The 21,304-nt window shown below is 41.1% G+C and overlaps 1 protein-coding gene across 6 annotated transcripts in view; it reads right to left on the bottom strand.

The window, feature by feature from the left end:
• DLGAP1 (DLG associated protein 1) overlaps positions 1–21,304 on the bottom strand; it is a 328,621-nt gene that overhangs the window by 157,372 nt on the left and 149,945 nt on the right. For all 6 annotated transcript variants that reach the window (XM_059895182.1, XM_059895179.1, XM_059895183.1 and 3 more), the window contains exons 3-4: positions 20,722–20,899; positions 7,888–8,128 (exon numbers count right to left, since the gene is read on the bottom strand). In XM_059895182.1, coding sequence (XP_059751165.1) covers positions 7,888–8,128; positions 20,722–20,899 — 419 coding nt within the window. The remainder of the gene's footprint in view (positions 1–7,887; positions 8,129–20,721; positions 20,900–21,304) is intronic.

The raw sequence follows: 21,304 nt of genomic DNA, 5'->3' as shown, positions 1-21,304 counted from the left end.
TGTGCTCTGCAGTAGGACCTTGTTGTTTATCCATTCCATATACAATAGTTTGCATCTGCTAATCCCAAACTCCCAATCCATCCTTCCCCTGACCCCCTCTGGCCCCCTTGGCAACCACAAGACTGTTCTCTATGTCTGTGAGTCTGTTTCTGTTTCTTATATAAGTTCATTTGTGTCATATTTTAGATTCCACATATAAGTGATATCATATGGTATTTGTCTTTCTCGGTTTGACTTATGTCACTTAGTATGATAATCTCTAACTCATTCCATGTTTCTGCAAATGGCATTATTTCATTCTTTATTATGGCTGAGTAGTGTTCCATTGTGTGTGTGTGTGTGTGTGTGTGTGTGTGTGTGTGTGTGTGTGTGTGTATATATATATATATATGTATGTATATATATATATATATATATATATATATATATATATATTACGTCTTTTTTATCCATTCGTCTGTCTATGGACATTTAGGCTGTTTCTATGTCTTGGCTATTGTAAACAGTGCTGCTATGAACATAGGGGTACATGCACCTTTTTTAATTATAGTTTTGTCTGGGTATATGCCCAGGGGTGGGATTGCAGGATCATATGCCAACTCTATTTTCAGTTTTTTGAGGAACCTCCATACTGTTCTCCATAGTGGCTACACCAATTTACATTCCCCACCAACAGTGTCAGAGGGTTCCCTTCTCTCCACACCCCCGAGAGGTGATTTATATGCAGCAAAACCCTGGAGGAGATGAAAGCAGAAGACACTCTTCAGACCCTCTGTCTTCCTCAGTGTCGACAGGACTTTTGCATTTTATGACTTCATAATATTTCTACTTAGAGTGCAGAAGAATGTCACCTTGAGGGCCCCAAAGAAGAAACGTTATAACCAAAATTCTTCCAAAAGTCATCACTGTCAGTTTTCTCAGATGTAAAAAACAGAGCAGTTGCCTCACAAGAGGCATAAGTTGTACTACAAATCTTGCCTTTTTTTTTTTTGGTCTGGGCCTTCTAAGATGGGAGGAAGTGGAAATCTCCAGTTCTACTTGGATGTTTGGAGAAATTCAAGGAAGGGAGCTTCATAAGCAGAGGGAAAAGGAACCAGTCCAGGCAAGATCTGAAATTTATTACTTGTTCTTATCTTGAATAGAAAAGAAAGGCTCTTTGTTTAAAAAAATTGCTGGCCGCTGTGTGTCCTTTGAACTTCTGAACTTTTCCCTCATTGCTTTATAAAAACAACCTGTTAATTAACTTTGCGCCTGTTAGAAAGAAGTGAGCTTCCTCTGAACTCTTAGGATTCTCCATGAATTTGTAGAGCTGGGGCTCAAACAGGCAAAGGGCTATGGCTCACCTGGGGTTTTATTCTGACTTTGCCTCCAGCTAGAAGCCCACCACTTTGGGCCTTGCTTTTCCTACCTTAAAATGGGTTCTGTGGATTAGATCAGGGGTGGCAGCTTCTTTCGGTAAAGGGCCAGAGCATAAACATTTTTGGCTTTCTGGACCATACGGTCTCTGGAGCAACTACTTAGCCACAGACAATGTGTCAACAAATGGATGTGATTCTGTTCCCATAAATTTTTTTTTACAAAAATAGGCAGCAGGTTAGATTTGGCTCATAGGCTGTAGTTTCAGACCCCTGGATTGGATGATGTAGAAGTTTCTATTGCTAATATTTTATGATTCAACTTGTTTTAACATCAATGCTATTTCCTTGGGAAAGTCACCTTGATTATCCAAACTTTTAAATGATTTATTTTTTATTTATTTATTTTTGGCTGCATTGGGTCTTAGCTGAGGCACGTGGGCTTCTCTCTAGTTGTGGTGCGAGGGCTCAGTAGTTGCAGCACGTGGACTTTGTTGCCCCGTGGCATGTGGGATCTTAGTTCCCTGACCAGGGATCGAACCCACATCCCCTGCATTGGAAGGTGGATTCTTTACCACTGGACCACCAGGGAAGTCCCCAAACAGTTGCTGAGTATGGAGTTTGTGAGGTACTTAAGTTTTTTTTTTTTTTTTGCTAATTACTGCAGCATTATTCACAATAGCCAAGATATGGAAACAACATAAGTGTTCATGGAGGGATGGATGGATGAAGATGTGGTATATAGATACACAATGGAACATTATTCAGCCACAAAAAGGAGGAAACCCTGCCATTTGTGACAACGTGGGTGGACCTTGAGGGCATTATGTTAAGTGAAATAAGTCAGAGAAAGAGAAATACTGCATAATCTCACTTATATGTGGAATCTAAAAAAGCTGCACTCTTAGAAACAGAGAGTAGAGTGGTGGTTACTAGGGGCGGGAGGGTGGGGGAAAGGGGAAGACAGTGGTCAAAAGAACAAACTTCCATTTAGAAGATGAATAAGTTCTGGAGATCGAATACACAGAACCGTGGTTATAGTCAACAATACTGTATTACATTCAACGTTGCTGAGAGACTAGGTCTTAAATGTTCTCACCACAGAAAAGAGGTGGTAATTATGTGCTGTGATGGAGGTGTTAGCTAACACTGTGGTGCTAATCATATGAATGTATCCGATCAACTCATTCTACACCTTAAACGTACACAGTGTGGTATCTTTGTCCAGTTTTAGCATCAGGGCGATGGTGACCTCATAGAATGAGCTTGGGAGGGTTCCTTCCTCTGCAATTTTCTGGAATAGTTTCAGAAGGATAGGTGTTAACTCCTCTGTAAATGTTTGATAGAATTCGCCTGTGAATCCCTCCGGTCCTGGACTTTTGTTTGTTGGGAGTTTTAAAATCACAGTTACTTAAACTTAGACAATGTAATATGTCAATTATATCGGAGTAAAACAAGTATTTTTCTGCATCTTCTCTTACCTTTTTTTCCTCCATTATTGAATGCCTAGCATGTGTGTTATAAATGTAAATTACTACCTTAATGTTATTCTGCTTAAGATCTTGTGTGTTTAGGGTTTGTTGCTGTTGCTGGGTGTGGGGGGATAGCAGGCTGTATGGGATCGGAGTGTAGGATGCCGGAAGGCAGGTTTGGTGTGGTCTTCTAGATGGGATGGCTGCCTGCATGTGATGCCCCAAACCTGTGAGAACTCCTGGGACATTAGCCCCGACCTCAGGTGCTCAAAAAGGTAACTGCGTTTGTATCTGGAGCTGGGAAAGTGTGTGAGGTTAAGATTATGGAAGAGCGTGTCTCTATTTAAAGGAAAATGCGATCTCTCTTGTTAGAAAAATCAAACTGGAAAAACATGCTGTGATCACCGCGGCCCCAAGCCACACTCAAGAGGGCAAAGTGTGTTGGCCCCCTGCTGGAGGGGCTCCTCGCCAGGGTGACGCTCTGTCCTGGGCCCTCGCTGCCCTTCCTGGGGGCTCCATCAAGAACAGGAGACCAGTTCAACCCCATCCATTTCTAAGAGCTTCCGCTAATAAAAGAATATAGCACACAGGCCAAACTTGAGGAGCAACAGTGTGGCATATACTTACTCTTTATAAATATTATATTATTGCTACATAAAGCTTCCTTCAAAAACTTGTAATTTCAAAGGGAAAACTTCTTAAAAGACCAGAGAAGCATATATCATGATAGTCTGCCTATTTCTGTCAAAGAGTATTATTTTAATTCAAATATTATATTGGCTTTTAAAATCATGAAAAGCAATATGTGCTTATTGAAAAAAATCTCCCTCTGTCCATACCCACTGACCCTCCTGCCTACTACTTGCTGGGTAACAACTACAAACGATGTATTTTGTCTCTTCTGACCACGTGTGTGTCTGTGTATCTGTATGAGTAGATCCACTGATGATGATACACTATTTTTGCTTATTCAGGTCCCTGGTGTCACCATATTGAAGTCTGTCTAGCTGCAATGTGGTAATGCTTTTGATAGATCTTGGATGCTTAGCGTAGGAAGTAAAAAGAAACCTCATCCTTAAACGCATACAATTGCATTTGTATATTCCACAAGGAGGCCAGTCGAATCCAATACTCTGAAGTGGAGGTCTGAGTCTGTTTCTAACACCAAGTTCTACTTTCACCTAAAATATTCAGACGATTGAGGTAAGGGTGCTTGTTTTCCCACAGTCATAGGGCTAACTGCCTGCTTAAAATTTTTACTTTCCTACAGTAGCTCTAATCCTCACCAAATAGTCCCAGTTGCGATGATTATATAAAAACCTGTTGAATCCATTAGATGGAGAGATTATCTGCGTGCTTGAAGCAGATGATAAGCTGAGATAACATAGGACTGTATCATAGTTAGATAAACTGAAAAGTCAATAAACCAAAAGAAGCATAACTATAAATCACTCCCTAACTCAGCTCCTAGTTGGCCCCTGAGGCTCCATTAATCCTTGATCATTTTACTCGGGGCTCCTTAGGGCCATTTAGAGCCAAGCCCATCTTCCTGATTCTCCCACGTGGCAGTAGACACTGTTGTGGACCTTTGTCGGTGGTGTCATTTTGCTCAGATGAACAATGGACAAGGCTGGAGGAGAAAAGCTTAATAGTCTATTTTGTTGAAAATCTGAACCATTCAAAATGGGCTGACACAAAAATCAAAGACTCAGAATGCGGACTGTCGTGGGGAGAAAAGGTATAGCTATTAACTGCATTTGACAAAAACGAAGCATTGTTTTTCAGGCAAAGGGAAGTTTAAGACAAATGGAATCTGTTGTAAATGTCCCAAGAATAATGAGCAAAGGAGAAATCTACGTCATGTCCCAACGCGGATGTAAATCTGACCTGTGTACATGGGGAAATGGTTAAAATTAGAGCAAAGTCAGTTCGTGATTAACACAGATGAGCGCACGCTTTCAAAAATTAGTAGGTCCTATGAGAAAGTAGATTTTCTATGGAAGGAAACCAGTAGAAGAAAATATGATGGTACTGACATCACGTGGCAGAGAAAGGGAAAATTGTGTGTGTGTGTGTGTGTGTGTGTGTGTGTGTGTGAGAGAGAGAGAGAGAGAGAAAGAAGAGGGGTAAGGAGGAAACCCAGGAATTATGAGAGCAGTAGAATGAAGGGCACAGCATCTTATTATATCCTAAAGTGACTTTTTAAAAAGAACCAATTCATGGCATAGAGAAATTGTGAAAAGTGATATTAGAATTCTAAAGGCCTTACTTAGAATCTACTGTAATATTTAGCCCTTAAATAGTTTGCTTACTTTTCCCCGACTGTAAAAATGATATATCATAATGTTGACTTGGATGATGAAGGGTGAAGTCACTGGCTGTCCTGTACAAAACTCTGATATTTTACGCTTCACCATTCCCTGTGACATCTTCCTGCCCCTAAACCCCTGCAGCTGCAGCCAAGCCTGGAGCATTCCCATCTAGAAGGCTGCAGGTGGACGGGGTCCAGGACTTAGGACAAGGCATGTGGAGCCCAAGATGGAGCAGTTGCTGTCATCTCCGTGATGTTTTCATTTATTTCTTTTATTATTTGGCTGTTCTCCCACATAGGGCCTCTGGCTAAAACCCCTCCAATTTAATTTACATTCTATTTTATTTTATTTTATTGGCTGTGTTGGGTCTTCATTGCTTCATGTGGGCTTTCTCTAGTTGCGGCGAACGGGGGCTACTCTTCGTTGCGGTGCATGGGCTTCTCATTGCAGTGGCTTCTCTTGTTGCAGAGCATGGGCTCTAGGCGCGTGGGCTTCCGTAGTTGTGGCACGCAGGCTCAGTAGTTGTGGCTCGAGGGCTCTAGAACGCAGGCTCAGTAGTTGTGGCACACGGGCTTAGTTGCTCTGCAGCATGTGGGATCTTCCCTGACCAGGGATGGAACCTGTGTCCCCTGCATTGGCAGGCAGATTCTTAACCACTGTGCCACCAGGGAAGTCCCTTAATTTACATTCTAAATGGAACAGCACAGGACGCCCTCCTAGGCCTTGCTCACTTCCTTCTCTGATAGGCTTGTCAGATTTAGCAAACACTACAGACACTACAGATAATTCTGTCGTATAAGTAGGTCCCATGCAATATTTGGGATATACTTACACTACAGAAGTATTCACTGTTGATCTGCAATTCCGATGTAACTGGCAACCTGGATTTTATCTGGATTTTTATTGTTTGAACTCTGCAAACCCCCAGAGCAGCTGGGAAGGGTCTTAGGAAGGTCAGAATAGGGTATTTGGGGTGAAGAGCACAGTACAAAGAGTAAGTAAATTGTCTCTTAAAGGACGAAACACAAACGCCTCTTAGTTGATCTGAAAACAGCCATTCTGGAGTCCTTGTCACTTTACCCACAACACTGCTCCCTGCAGGGGTGGTGGAGGTGGAGGTGAACCAGTAGCCCTTTTCCTTCCCTCAGCCCTTCTGGGCAAGGATCTGCATTTTGCATGTTTAAGGAGTAACTGCAGCACAGAAGAGTAGCTGGTGGGTGACGAGGCCGCTATACAGAGACCGGACCAGACACGGAAGAGGGCGGGGGGGGGGGGAGTTGGAGGTAGGGACAGGGAAACAAGGAAACACCAAAGACGCAGTGAGGAGCTAGAGGCACAGGCAGACCTTCAAGCCACACTTAGTGCACAAATGTAAACACACATAAATATGCCCATGAATGAATTTAAAAATGTGTTCATTTCCTGAATCAACCTTATTTAACTTATTAACCTTGTCTGGGCTGTTCTTGCGAAATTTCCTAGTGAGCAAGAATGGACACCCCCCATCTCTGGTGGGAGACAGCCAGCCAGGGCCAGAGCTGCTGGGCTCTGGCAGGGCTGCTGAGCCAGGGTAACGTCTAGAAGCATCTTTCCCCTAATCCTGAGATCCCAATTTGCACTGGTCCAGAAGGAATGCCTATTGTTTCACCTCTAATGGTTATTTGCAAATTCTATCTCAACCCTGTCTTTCTAGTTACTGGATTTTAATTCAGGTTTGAGAACCTATTAATTCTCAAGCCTGCAAAAGTTCTAGGCTGAATGATAATTACACTTGAGGCACCTAGAACAAAAACTGAAGGATACAATAGTCTAGCACAGACTCTTCCTTCTAATTAATTCATCATTATTTATCTTGACTCTTGGTTTGATGATCTTTTTGTAGAATTAGTCTTTATTGGAGTAATGCTGAATTCCATCAAAGTTAAGACTAGTTAACTATGGAGGGGATTTTCTTCTTGGACCCTAATGTTATTAAAAAAGCACCCCAAAACCCAAAAAACACACGTACACTGTCACACACAATCTATGGCTATGTTCCAATGTAGGTCCAGTGTCATGGAAACCAGTTAAGCTCTGCTGTGCCTCTCTGACTAAAATCAGATCAAAAGACAGTGTAGCAGCATAAACCTAAATTCAGTTTAGAGGGAAAAGGAGGTTCTGTATGCGTATAGTCGGGAGGTTTTAAAATGATGAAATAAATCTGCCTTCTGTTATAAGGAAAGAAAACTCATAAACTGTGCAATCAATATTACTGCATCATCCATTTCTAATTTTGTCGCAGTGGTTCTTCAGGTCTTTTGGGAGAGTCATTTTTGTGGATATCTTGGAATTTAAAAAGCTTTCCAACTCTGTGATGCTCAACAATCAGGGTGTCTGATTCCTGGAGGGGTCACACCCCTAAAAGTCGGGGCCTGATGATGGAGAGGAGGAGTTGGGTGGGATGAGTGTGCTGGTCCTAGGATGTTGTGCGGGCGTTTTGGGAAGATCTTCCCCCTGTGCCATCCCTCTTGGTCCCACAGTTGCAGTCTCCTCTGTTGGTACCAGAGATGGAGATGGAGGAAGAAGGGGGTGCGTGGATGTGGCCGGAGGCTGGGGATAGAGGCGGGCAGGGAAGCAGAGGCGCTGCCTCCCGGGGTGTGGGTGGGGTTTGGTGACGGGTGACCGTGTGATAACAGCGAGGGGACCACGTGCAGTGTCTGGGGGCAGTCGTGCCGCCCCCCGGGCGCGGGGCCAGCTCTGCCCACTCACCCGTGCTGCTCTGGATGGTCCTCACGGTGGTGGTGGTGCGCGGCGGGGAGGAAGACCTCAGCGACACGCACTCGTCGTCCTGCGAGCAGCCCTTCTCGATGGCGCGCACGTAACTGTGGCTCCGCATGCGGAAGCAGCCGGGCATCGGCAGGTCCAGGGCCTCCACCGCCTGTGACTCCAGCTCGCTGAACACCGACTCGCACACCGACTCGAACTGCCCGTTCACCTCCATCTCGCTCACCTGCGGGCGAGACGGGACCGTAACACCGCGCTGCTCCGGGGGAGAAGCCGCCTCGCCCTCGGAGCGTCTCCAAAGTGCATCCCCCAGAACGCCCCGTCCGATTGCAGTAAACTCCAGCGCATTTTATTTCCTCTACCTGACAGACTATAGTAGAATGGTATCTAGTTTATGATCCCAAATAGTCAATTAAATTCTAAAGAAAAAGAACTTTGTTTTTAGAATGCAAGGAAGCGTGGTGTAGGGAAATCTTACATTAGGGCACGCCAAGGTGCTAATTCTTCCTTATTTATCAATGCAAACCTAGGGGCCAATTTAATAGGCCTACGGTCAGAGTTCGTATATTTCAATGGGGCTGTAATTTTAGCACAAACGTTTTAGAAACTAGTATTTTTATTGTGCCTTTGGAAGTGACTAGTTCGTCAAATAATTTGCATCGACTGAAACTTAATTTAGTGCAAAGTATAAAAACAGGCCTTAATATTTTCTGACAAGATACCCACATCATGCACAAAAACTGACCAAACCCAGATGTCAAAATCTTGACAGGCACTATTGAGATTTTCAAACTATCTACATACTATTTAAAGAAGGTTTCATTCTTCTCTGTAAAAGCTGATATGGTCCACAAATTGTTTATAAATGTGTTTTAATATTCTTCCAAATGAGGTCTTCCCTTTTCGAAGAATCAGTTTTTATTATTATATTCCTCTGTACATAATTTACATTGGATTTGAGCACCACCTTAAAAAAAAAAAAAAAAGCCAGAGCAGGTGCTTCTGTCAATTTCTCACTTTGCAGCTGATTTGATAGAGGTGTGGCAGCATTCTTCAAAGTTCTGCTACCTTCTAGAACTTCGTATGTCAAATTTCCTTAATATCAAATTCATGAGTAATTGAAAATTTAACAGATTAAACTATAATTAAGCTTAGAGCATATACTGAAAATGATGGCAATTTTTGCCTGTCTTCATTTTGTGTTATATGAAGATGCAGTCCAATAATGGCTAATTTCTTTAAACTTCAATTACCTTAAAGCATATCAAGTGGAAAAGAGACATACATTTCTTAATAATAATTCTTTACAGTTTAAAGTAGTATTTTCATATACTTTATCTAATTTGATATAAGATCCCTGCACATTTTCAAGGCTAATAATTATATATGTCCATATTTAAAAATTATATATATAATATATACTTGTTTTAAGGAGATAGTTGGAGGTGCATTTAGAGGTAAAGGGACATGATATTTGCAACTAATTGTCAAATATACAGAGAGTGAGCAAATGAGCCAAAACTTTAATAATCAATGAGTATGAATCTGGGTCAGTGATGTACAGGAGGTCTTTTTATTTTACATGTGACTCTTTTGTCAGTTTGGAATGATTTCAAAGTAAAAAGTAAAACAAACTATACATATATATTTATTATTATTATTAGATTTTCCCCTATTAATCAAACATCACAAAGAAATAGTAAAGTATCTATCCCTATCAAGGTAACAACAATTAAACTTGGATGATTACCTTTCAGAGGGTATTAGTGTCCTCTACCCTATTTTTCATAAAAAATGAATCAGAAAGTAAATATATTGAATAATTCTGCAACCTGTTTTTTTCCAATTAACCTTCTATTTTATATTTATATTCTTAATAGATTCTCCTTTATTCTCTCTTTTTTAAAAATTTATTTATTTATTTATTTATTTTTGGCTGTGTTGGGTCTTCGTTTCTTTGCGAGGGCTTTCTCTAGTTGCAGCAAGTGGGGACCACTCTTCATCACGGTGCGCGGGCCTCTCACTATCGCGGCCTCTCGTTGCGGAGCACAGGCTCCAGACGCGCAGGCTCAGTAGTTGTGGCTCACGGGCCTAGTTGCTCTGCAGCATGTGGGATCTTCCCAGACCAGGGCTCGAACCCATGTCCCCTGCATTGGCAGGCAGATTCTCAACCACTGTGCCACCAGGGAAGCCCCTCTCTCTTTTTTTTTTTCATAAATTTATTTATATATCTCTTTATTTTTGGCTGTGTTGGGTCTTCGTTGCTGGGCACAGGCTTTCTCTAGTTGCGTTGAGCAGGGGCTACTCTTCAATGGGGAGCAGGGGCTACTCTTCAATGGGGTGCACAGGCTTCTTATTGCGGTGGCTTCTTTTGTTGAGGAGCATGGGCTTTAGGCGCACGGGCTTCAGTAGTTGTGTCTCGCGGGCTCTAGAGTGCAGGCTCAGTAGTTGTGGCGCACGGGCTTAGTTGCTCCGTGGCAAGTGGGATCTTCCCCGACCAGGGCTCGAACCTGTGTCCCCTGCATTGGCAGGTGGATTCTTAACCACTGCGCCACCAGGGAAGCCCCTTCATTCTCTTTTAACTTTTTGTTTTTATTATATACAGATACAGAAAACCATGCAAAATAAATGCATAGCTTGTGAATTATAATAAAGCCAACGCCCTTGTACCTAGTACTCAGATCAAGGAACAGAATTTTCTCAGGCACCTAGAAGCCCCTCCATAGACCCCATCCTATCCACAGCCCCCACCCTCCCTCCAAAAGTAACTACTGCTCTGAGTTTTATTGTAAGCACTCCTTTGCATTTATGTTTTTTTCACCTAGATGTGCATCCCTAGACTCTACAGTTTGGTCTTACCCATTTTTAAAATTTATGATACCTTTTAATTCACTTTTAATATTCAGGCCTCCCTCCACCTGTTTTTAACAAATATTACAATTTATCTATTGAAGCACCTGGGGCGTTTGACCTGGAAAGTTTCCCAGAGTCTGGATTTGCTGATTTCCTGCACATGGAGGATTTAGCATGTTCCACTGTCCTTCGTGTTTCCTGAAATTTGAAAGTTGGATCCAGAGGCTTGATCAGACTCAGGTTCAATCTCTTTGGCAAGACTAGAGGTCATGTGTCATGGGCTGTCTCATCAGCAAGCACATTATGTCTGGTTATCTCTCTTTTTATGCTGTTGGGAGTCATCGATGCTCAGTGCCTAGATCCATTAGTTCATTGAGGGTTGCAAAATGGTGATATTCTTGGTTCTACCAACTTTTACAGTCACTAGTTGGAATTTTTTTTAAATAAAGAAATGCTTCCTCTCATATTATTTGGTTAGTGGGTTCAGTTCACACAGTAACAGCAGATGTTTGAACTTTTCCCTTTTATTTACTAATTAAAAAATATATATATTATTTATTTATTCAGTTGGCTGCGTCAGGTCTTAGTTGCAGTGTGGGCTCTTCGTTGCGGTGCATGGGCTCTCTAGTTGTCCCGCAGCATATGGGATCTTAGTTTCCCGATCAGGGATCGAACCTGCATCCCCTGCATTGGAAGGTGGATTCTTAACCACTGGACCACCAGGGATGTCTCTATTTACTAATTTTTAAGATAATAAATTTGTTCTCTTGTATCTACTAAACATGACCAGTTAATTTTTAAAAGTATCAAAATGGACTCATAGATTTAAAAGTATTTGACAGTTTTAAATCCACTTTGATTTTCATTCTTACTTAACTCATCTGTCCCATCTGTGGCCAGTGGGAACCTCTTAGGTTGGCTCCTGGGTCCTTTTGACATGAGACCAGTGGTCTTTGATAACTTCCTCTGTACCTGGTATGACAAGTTATTCAAAACTTATCTTGCATCTTTCCTGCCCTGTCCTGAAATTAGTATTTTTCCAGAAAGTCTTTTTTCTTTTAGTGGTAAATGGTATCACAAGAACACAATTTGGGCACCAGGAAGCTTCACTCTCATTGCTACAGGGTTGGTCATTCTTCCTAGGCCTTTCAATGGACAGAGAACTAGGTTATGAATACATCTAATTCAAATTCACACTGTAGTGTTTTTATGTAACTTCTTCTATGTTATATTTATACGTATATCTTTATCGCATATTAAAAATCCTGGTTTTCAAGGACACAGAAGATGATGGAATTGTGATATACTACAATAATTCATTTGCTTTCTTCCACAGTACGTACACAACAGCCTCAGAATAGCATACTAATACCACCACTGCCCAACCATTACTGAAAACAGTTCACAATTCTTTTTTTTTTTTTTGCATCTGCTGTCTCTATTATTCCCTCATTTAAAAATAGTTGTGCTAGATTGACATTATCAGAGCATATAACATACACGTTCTCTCCCACTGTAGCTCTCATTAGTCTTAGTTTTACAAATAACTATACATTTAATGCTTGCCACTACTTTTTTATATAAAAAGATGATTCTTTATCCAACTTAGACACAAATATAGGTCAAATAGTTCTAGATGGCTTATAAAGACAAAGAGCAGACCCCTGACCCACCCATCCCACCCCCAATTCTCCCTCCCCAGAGGCAACCATTTTCAGTTCTTCCAGTTGGATCTTATGCTGTTTGCATCCATATTGCGGAACACTTGCTTATATGAATCTCTTGATATGTTCATAGACCTCTTGCTGTCCTTCCTGCCCTTGAAGCATCCTTCTTAGAGTGTCCTATCCTACTGCAGTCTATGGCTGCCAAGCCCACTGCTGTCCTGGGACCTCCCTTCCCCATCATTCCAGGGGTGCCCTTTATTATCTAGCCTGTGGTGAAGCCCCTGTTCCCGCATCCTTATTTTATTCCCTCCTTTCAGTGGAGCACATCTTCCAGTGCTTTCTTGGGAAGGCGCCACCTCACATTGATGGAAATGTCTGTACCCCACCTCTACTGTTAAGGGAGAGCATGCTTGCATTTAGAATTCTAGCTGTATCCCTTCTTCCTTCAGATGTTTCCAGGTTTTGCTCCTTGTCTCTTAGCCTCCGTGTGTGCTAGAGATTGAGCAAGTGGATGCCTTTCTCATTCCTGAGCCTTTCCGTGTGAGCTGGTTTGCCCCATCCCTTCTAGAACCTTTTTAGGTACCAAATGATCTAATGTTTCACCATGGCATTCTCTGTGTGGATCTTTCTCCATCCTTTTTGCTGGGTACTGTGTGGGCCCTCTCAATCTGCAAATTCATGTCTTTCAGTTCTAGGACCATTTTTTCATTAGCAATTGCCTTCCTTCTGCTTTCTCTTTTCTTTCTGAAACTCCTAGTGTTCATTGTTGGGATCCAAGTACAAGAAACATGAAGAAAAATACATTGATACATCATAATTTCCAAAACCAAACTGAAGGACTTACACTTCCTGATCTCAAAACTTACTACAAAGCTACAATAATCAAAACAGTTTGGCACTGACATAGGACAGACATACAGACCAATGGAACAGAATGGAGAGTCCAGAAGTAAAGTCATGTATCTATTTGCCACTAGTTCTTACATTTGGTCTTTTGGGTTGTCTAAAGCTCACTGTCTGGTAGATGCCTCAGGATGGGCTCATGGAAACAATATTCCCTGCATTCATCCATGCTTTTAATAGTGTGCCCATGCTTTTTAGAGTTGAAAGTCAGTTTTTTTTGGATATAAAATCTTTGGTTCACATTTTCCCCCTTGACTATAATAACATATTACTCAATTTTCTTTTGGCATAAACTATTGTTATTATAGAGTCTGATGATAATTTAATTTTTGTTCTTTCTTAAGTCACTTGCTTTTTTTGTCTAGAAGTCCAAAGGGGGGGTGGTGGTACTTTTTTTTTTTTTTTTTTTTTTAATTCTACAAAATCCTGTAATTTTACTAGACTATGTCTTGGTATTTATTGTTTTGGGTCAGTTTCTCAGGTACATGGTATATTCTTTTGAATCTTTTTATTTCAGGGATGTTTTCTTTAATGTTTTATTATTTATTCTGGTCCTTTGCTTTGATTATCTTCTTCAGAGACTTCTATTATCTCTATGGTCAATCTTTGCCTATCTTCCATATTTATCAATTTCTCTTGAATCCTTTTTAACTCTTCTTCTTTTTTCTTGATTTAAAAACTCTTCCTCCTTTTCAGGTTCTATTTTTCTCAGTGTATAAAATGTCTCATTCATTTGCTCCTCTATTCCCTCAGTCTAATCTTCATTTCTGAAATGATTTTTCTTTTACTTCTAATTCTTTCCTGAGTTCTGTGACATCATTTTTAAGTTTTTGAAAATTCAGATATATCTTTTCCTCCCATGTCTTATGTCATTTTCTTAATGTCTTTTAGCTTATTTTGAAAGAGTGTGTTACAGTTTTGATCTGTTTCGTGGGTGTGTCTTTCTGGCATGCTTTCATTTTCTGTAGGAATGTTATTCTGCTCCTTATTCCCTTTTCTTTATTATAGTGACTTTGTGATTTAAAGTGGATATTTTTTTGTTCCTCATTTCTCAGTAAAATTAGTTTTCCTGACCTTGAGAAGGTGATACATTCAGGATTTTCCCCCTGAATTTTCCACAGGGCTTCCTCTTCTATTGTTTTAGCATTGTGTTGCTTTCCAAGATTTCCTGATTCTCTTGTTCCTTCCCCCAACTTTTACCTGAACCTTCTCTTTTCTTCTTTGCTATTGTCTCCATCTTGCTCATATTTGATTCTATTCCCAACTGTTTCTTCTCAGAACTGGGCCCTCTTCTTGAAGGAAAAACTGGTTGGTTGGTTTCCAGTGTATACATAGGCTCAGATTTCCCCAACCTCTCCTGATTTTACTGCAGGCTCCTTGAATTTACCTGCTCTTAGAGAAGGCAAATCCTTCCCAGTTTTGGCTGCTGTTCTCAAATACATACCCCACCCCCCCAAACTACCTGCTGGTGGTTTCCTTCTGCTTTACTCACATCCATCAAGAAAGTCATTGTTTTCCTCTGTGTTCTCCAGCACAGATGTGGATGCAACACAGGCTTATGGCTACTGGTGGTTTGTTCCTATCTACTTACATTTTGGGTTCATGGAATATCTTGTCATCTGATTTTGTTGTAAATGTTGTCCATGAGTTTTTAGTTTTTCTATCTAGTTGCTCTGTCTGCTTTTATACAGAGACTCAGGGAGATTCAGACACTAAGCCACCACCTCCATGATATTGTATAGTATGATTGGACCATAATTTATTTAACCACTGCTTTGTGGATGATGATTCAAGTATGTCCTTGGAGGCCATGCTATGACCAACTTCCTTGTTTGTTTATCTTTATATTCTGGTACTCTCATTTCTATATTATAAAGTTCCACAAGTGGGATTCCCGTGCCAAAAGATTTATTTTACCTTTTGTAGATTTTACCACGTTACTTTCAAAAACAATTGTGGCAATTCATCCCAAATAGCAAGTAAGTCAGAGCTCATTTTAAACATGGTCACCAGTACTGGGTATTAGCTGTTTTTGCTGCCTGATAGGTCAAGAGTGATATTGTGCTGTTTCAGTTTATCTTTACCAGCCTACTAGTGTATATGAACATCTTTTCCTATATTTATTGGACTTGGTACTTTTTTCCCTTTTGATTTGCTATTTCATAAGCTTTGCCCCAAATTCTTTTACGTTGTTTATCTTTTCATACTAATTGGTAGAAACACTTTAGGCAACTGGAACATTAAGCTTTTTTCTTGATGTGTTTAGATGTTCCCCCTGTCAATTTTAACTTTAAGATGTCTTTTTTTTTTTAAGATGTCTTTTGCTACACAGAAATATTTGATTTTTAGTTAGATTAGATGTCTATCTTTTATTTTATGTTTTCTATAATTCTTATTTTATTAAAATTTATAACTCTCACCGTAATATCATACACATATTCCCCTAATTTAAAACTTTTTGTCACTTTGTGTTAGTGCTCAGATTTTAAATTCATTTGGATTTATTTTCTATATGGAAAGAAGGAGTAGTTTAATGCTCTTTCTACTATATCATGGGCAATTCACTTGAATTCTCTGAGCCTCATTTTCCTAATCTTTAAAATGCATATAATAATACCTACATCATAGGGATGCTTTAAGGATAAACAAAATGAAATATACAAGTGCACATTTCAAGGCACATGGTAGGCATTCGATAAATTCTAGATATTTTTTTGTGAGATAGTGTAGTGGGAAGAATGAGACAAGTTACTCTAATTGTCTAAGACTGAGTTTCATAAATTAAAAAAATGATCTTTCTTATAGTTGCTATGAAATTAATGAGATAATATGCAAAGCTTATAGCTTATATCAGGTAAGCAATACATGGTAACTATTCCATTATTCTCATTTTCATTATTACTACTACTATTATTGGCATTATTATTGCCACCCATACCCCAATTTCAGCAGACATTGGAGAAACTTACCAGTTAGGAGTCAGGACACCTGGGTTTTCTAGGTTCTGTCACTGACTAGCTGGGTGCTGACAGATGCTTAATTTATTTGAGTTTCCATTTCTTTGTGTATATAAAGTGAAGGGATGATCTAGGTCAAAAGTCACAGCTAAACTGCTGGTATTACCACCAAGCACAATAACTGCCTATTACATTCGTGTTTTAAAAATGATGTGGGACTTCCCTGGTGGTGCAATGGTTAAGAGTCTGCCTGCCAATGCAGGGGACACGGGTTCGATCCCTGGTCCGGGAGGATCCCACATGCTGTGGAGCAACTAAGCCCGTGTGCCACAACTACTGAGCCTGCGCTTTAGAGCCCACGAGCCACAACTACTGAAGTCTGCGTACCCTATGGCCCATGTGCTGCAACTACTGAAGCCTGCGCTCCTAGAGCCCGTGCTCCTCAACAAGAAAAGCCACCACAATGAGAAGCCTGTGCACCGCAACGAAGAGTAGCCCCTGCTCGCTGCAACTAGAGAAAGCCCGAGCACAGCAACAAACACCCAACGTGGCCAAAAAACTATTAAAAAAATAAATAAAGATAATGGAGTCCCTCTTAAAAAAAAATAAAAAAATGATGTGGAAACTCAACATGTTACTGGACAAAATATGTCTGTGAGCTTCTAGTTTATGATTCCAGATGAAGATATTTGAGGTTTGGACTTGAAATAAATTGAGATGTAAATTAAACTAATTTGGAAATGACAGTTATTATACCAAATATTTTTTTAAAATGTGACTTTCTGTAATTCTTTCTTCTTAAGTCTTAGTTTAAAAGCCCCTGATTTATTAGATGTATATATAGTAGAAAAATATAGAAAGGTTATAAACATATAAAAAGGTGTTCAGTTTTTCTCTATCATCCAAGCACAGTCTGTTTTTAGGAATGTTTTATTTCTGTAAGGTATGAATGGCAGAAACAAACAATTTAGTTATTCTAGACCAATTTCTTGGCTTACAACATTTTACTTTGATCTTTCTAGGAGCCTTTGATGAATAATATATCAATAATATATCAGGTTTTAAGGAGGAATAGGATATAATGTACTTAAATTCTATACTACTAGAGCTGCTACTAAAGATCTATAAGAGAGAATATCTCCGACATCACAAAAACCAACTACTTTTTGAAAAGCCTAGAGTATATATGCTAGGATTGCTTTGAAGAAGAAACCATTCCCTTTGAATAATGACAACGTTGGGACTGCGATAGAAAGTTTGAAATTATCCTTCACGATACTCTATTACTTGAAAATTGAATATGGAACTAGAAAAATGGTGTGTCATTAGGAATCCATTTAGGATGGCTCTGCTTTCTGTGTTTTACTTAAAGCGAAATGATCACGCCACTGAATTGCAGACTTGACCTGCCCCTGGATCAAGGCCCACATGTGCCTCTTCAGTGATTTGTTGATACTTTACTAAGTTGTCACCAGGAAGTGACACTGTCTCAAGGAAGGTCAGATCTACAGCATAGGGACTAAAAGCAGGCAGCTGTGTAGACGCATGTCCTGATGGAGAAGTGACCTGCTCTCCTGTTTTAACCATGTAAAATTATGAAAGCTGTAAGTGTGTATAAACATTTTCCAACGAAATATTCTAAACCCACTGAAGTATTCTGCAGGTATGACACCTGGGATTTGTAGACTATTTTGCAGTTCTGGAAGGCTATATGACCATGAGCCTGTCCAGCATAAAGATAACCTTAAAGACGTTTTAAACATTATATTGTTTACTGTGAAAAAAGTAAGAACAAGGCAAGTCCAAATTTCACCAAATGAGGTGCCAAATATTTACCTAAGAGTTGGGATAGTGGGTATCACTGGACAGCAGTACCTAGCACAGATAAGTGTGCATACTCTTGGAGATTACATTTATTCATTCATTCATTCATTCATTTTTGCATGCTGCTCTGCGCGGCATGGGGGATCTTAGTTCCCTGACCAGGGATCGAACCCTGGCCCCTGGCAGTGGAAGTGCAGAGTCCTAACCACTGGACCGCCAGGGAATTCCCTTTGGAGATTACTTTAAAGTGAGGAAATGTACAGTAGGCAAATACTGGAATCTAGTATGTCAGCTTTCCCTGACTCCTGCCCTACCCTGCTTTTGGAGCCTTGCTGTGGTCCCTGCCTTTGCTTTTCAAGAACCCATTTAGAGCAGGGAGCTCTATTTTGATGGTAGGGACAAAATGAGAGCAGTGGTCCTATTTCGGGGTCTCACTCTGACAGATCAGAGATGCTTCAGTGCTTAGTCTATCACCACCACCAGCATTACCACCTCACCACCATCTCCACCACTATCCTCACCACTACCACCACCAGCAGCAGCAGCACCAGAAGTAGCAGTAATTCTCACCTTGATGATCACAATGTCTTTCAAACTAGCTTCTCTGCCTCTAGCCTCTTTCTCATCCTCTCCAATCTTTCCTACATTTTTTTTGCTACATTAATTATCCTCCATCAAAGTTCTGATCATATCTTTTGCCTGCTTAAAAGCTGAAGTTTTAATTAATCTTCAATCAGTCCCATTCCTAATGAATAAAGTCCAGTCCCCTGGGCCCTGAATGGAAGGCCATGTACAAAAAAATGTCCCCAGGACAAAATTCAGAACAGATTTCCCATTGCTCTAAGTATTCTGAGCTCTAACTACACTTGAGAATTCATTATTCCTTGAATATGCTTTAGGCCAGCATTTTCAAAGTTCAGATATATACTACGTTAATAAATACTTCTTTATTAATGTATTGCTTTATTAGAATCACTTGGAATATTTGTTAAAATGCATATTCCTAGACCACATGCCTAGGAGCTCTCTCTTTAGAATCCTCGGTACTGAACACCTTTTACTCAGTCAATTTGGGATCTTGGTGACAATTTTGTGACCACAAAGAAAGTCCCATTTAACTTCTGGTTACTTACATATCTTACAGTGTGTTTATAAGAATGAATATTATGAAAATATGAAGCAGTTGACACAGTGCCTGACCCAATAAAGGCAGCTCTTATGGTTAATTCTTGCCCCCTACCTACCTCAGAGTGTTTTTTTAAAACTAATTAATTAATTAATTAATTTTTAGCTGCATTGGGTCTTCGTTGCTGCACGTGGGCTTGTCATTGTGGTGGCTTCTCTTGTTGCAGAGCACGGGCTCCAGGCGCGAGGACTTCAGTAGTTGTGGCTCGCTGGCTTCAGGAGTTGAGGCACATGGGCTCAGTAGTTGTGGCTCGCTGGCTTCAGTAGTTGTGGCACGTGGGCTCAGTCGTTGTGGCTCGCGGGCTCTAGAGCACAGGCTCAGTAGTTGTGGCGCATGGGCTTAGTTGCTTTACAGCATGTGGGATCTTCCTGGACCAGGGATCGAACCTGTGTCCCCTGCATTGGCAGGCGGATTCTTAACCACTGCACCAGCAGGGAAGCCCATACCTCAGAGTGTTTTTGTTCAAGTAAATAACGTTTGTTATTTACAGCACTTTCACGTTTTTTGTATGCTCTCCATTGGACTGTACACTTGGGGAGCAGGATTTAGGCATTATTCACCATTGACTAGCTGGCAAAATCTGGCCCAGTGTTTTGCTCACTGCATATGAGCTGAGTTAATAGTATGGTGCTTAGTTTTAAAAATTGTGATATAAATGAAAATTCAGAGCTCCTAAACATTATTACAAAAAAATACCCTTTTTTTTTGTCCTCCCAGAGGAAGCCCTGGAGCCACCTCCTGCTCACCTGGTGGCCCCTGAAAGCTGCAGGGTCAGGCCCTCCAGGAGTCCTAGGTTCAACCCTCCGTTGGTCTGGGCAGCCTAACCCTCTCCCACATTCTCTGAGACCATCAGTGGGAGTCACCAAGAAACTTTAGCTGAATATTTCGGATGCAACATTAAGTCACCTTTACTGAGTCTTCATCCCTAGTTCTGGGTACCAGTTCTTAGAACTGGGCTTGTGTCTTATAACCAAGATGCAATATTCACCTAGGACCCAGCTGGGGTAAATAGATCGTATCTCATTTCCCGTGCCTGGGTCCCTGTCTTGATTACCTGCTTAATACTTTTATGATTTGACACTGCCTTGGTTTTGCCAATGATGTCTACCCTGTCCTTCTATCCTTCAAACATCTTTACAACCGAAGCCTCATCCAACAACTCCTTAATGACTAATTTGTTGGTGCCAACTGACTGCTAATGAATTTCCAAGGACTCCCCTGATGTGCTTTATCCATCTGCCAAGGACCCCTCCCCTGCTGGTAGACTGTTGGCACCAGGAGCCCCCTGTGACCAAACCAGGCAGCATTTAGACCTGACCTCCTGCCAGACCCATCAGCATCATTCCGGGGGATGTCAACCTCCTCAGGTCATGCCCTCTTGTTTTCCACCAACCCTCGTACAGTTCACAGATGCAGCCACAGGGCTCACCTGGCTGATGGTGCTCATGGCTCGCATGTAGCTCTCATTCCTGGAGCGGAACTTTGGTGATGTGAGCAGGCCCGCAGGGTCAAGGCTGTCTAGGCTTCGGTTGATGGAGACCTCACTGACCGCCCTCAAGTAACTGTGACTCCGGATCTGGAGTTTGGGGGAGTGCTCATTGGAAATCCTGGAAGAGAACAACGAAGAGTGTGTGTTTAGTCCTGTTCTAATACGCAGGCAGTAATAAGACAGGGTAGGACGGTGACTGATGTGGCACCCTACACACGGGGGCAAATACTAGAGATGCCCTCCCGTGGTTGCTAAACTCCCCCGTGAGGTCTAGGAAAGAAAACGTTTGATGGGAAATCATTGAGATCTGATGACATCAGAGAGCAATTATAATTTTTTCAGCCCAGGAAATAATTTCCTCAATCATATTTTCCTAGGCAGCCTGGGGAGGAGAGTAGAGCTGCTACTGCCCTGCCCTGGACTTCTGCCCTGTGTAATTTGCAAGCTTTTCCTTTGTACCCAATTCTTTTCTGTGCCATCTTTTTGTTTTTGGACTTTCTAGTAACAACAAGTGGTTATATAT

This window comes from Balaenoptera ricei, chromosome 14, assembly GCF_028023285.1.
Source record: "Balaenoptera ricei isolate mBalRic1 chromosome 14, mBalRic1.hap2, whole genome shotgun sequence".
NCBI classification, from domain to species: Eukaryota; Metazoa; Chordata; class Mammalia; order Artiodactyla; family Balaenopteridae; genus Balaenoptera; species Balaenoptera ricei.
The sequence above is the reverse complement of the archived record's forward strand: the minus strand, read 5'-3'. Positions and strand labels throughout refer to the sequence as shown.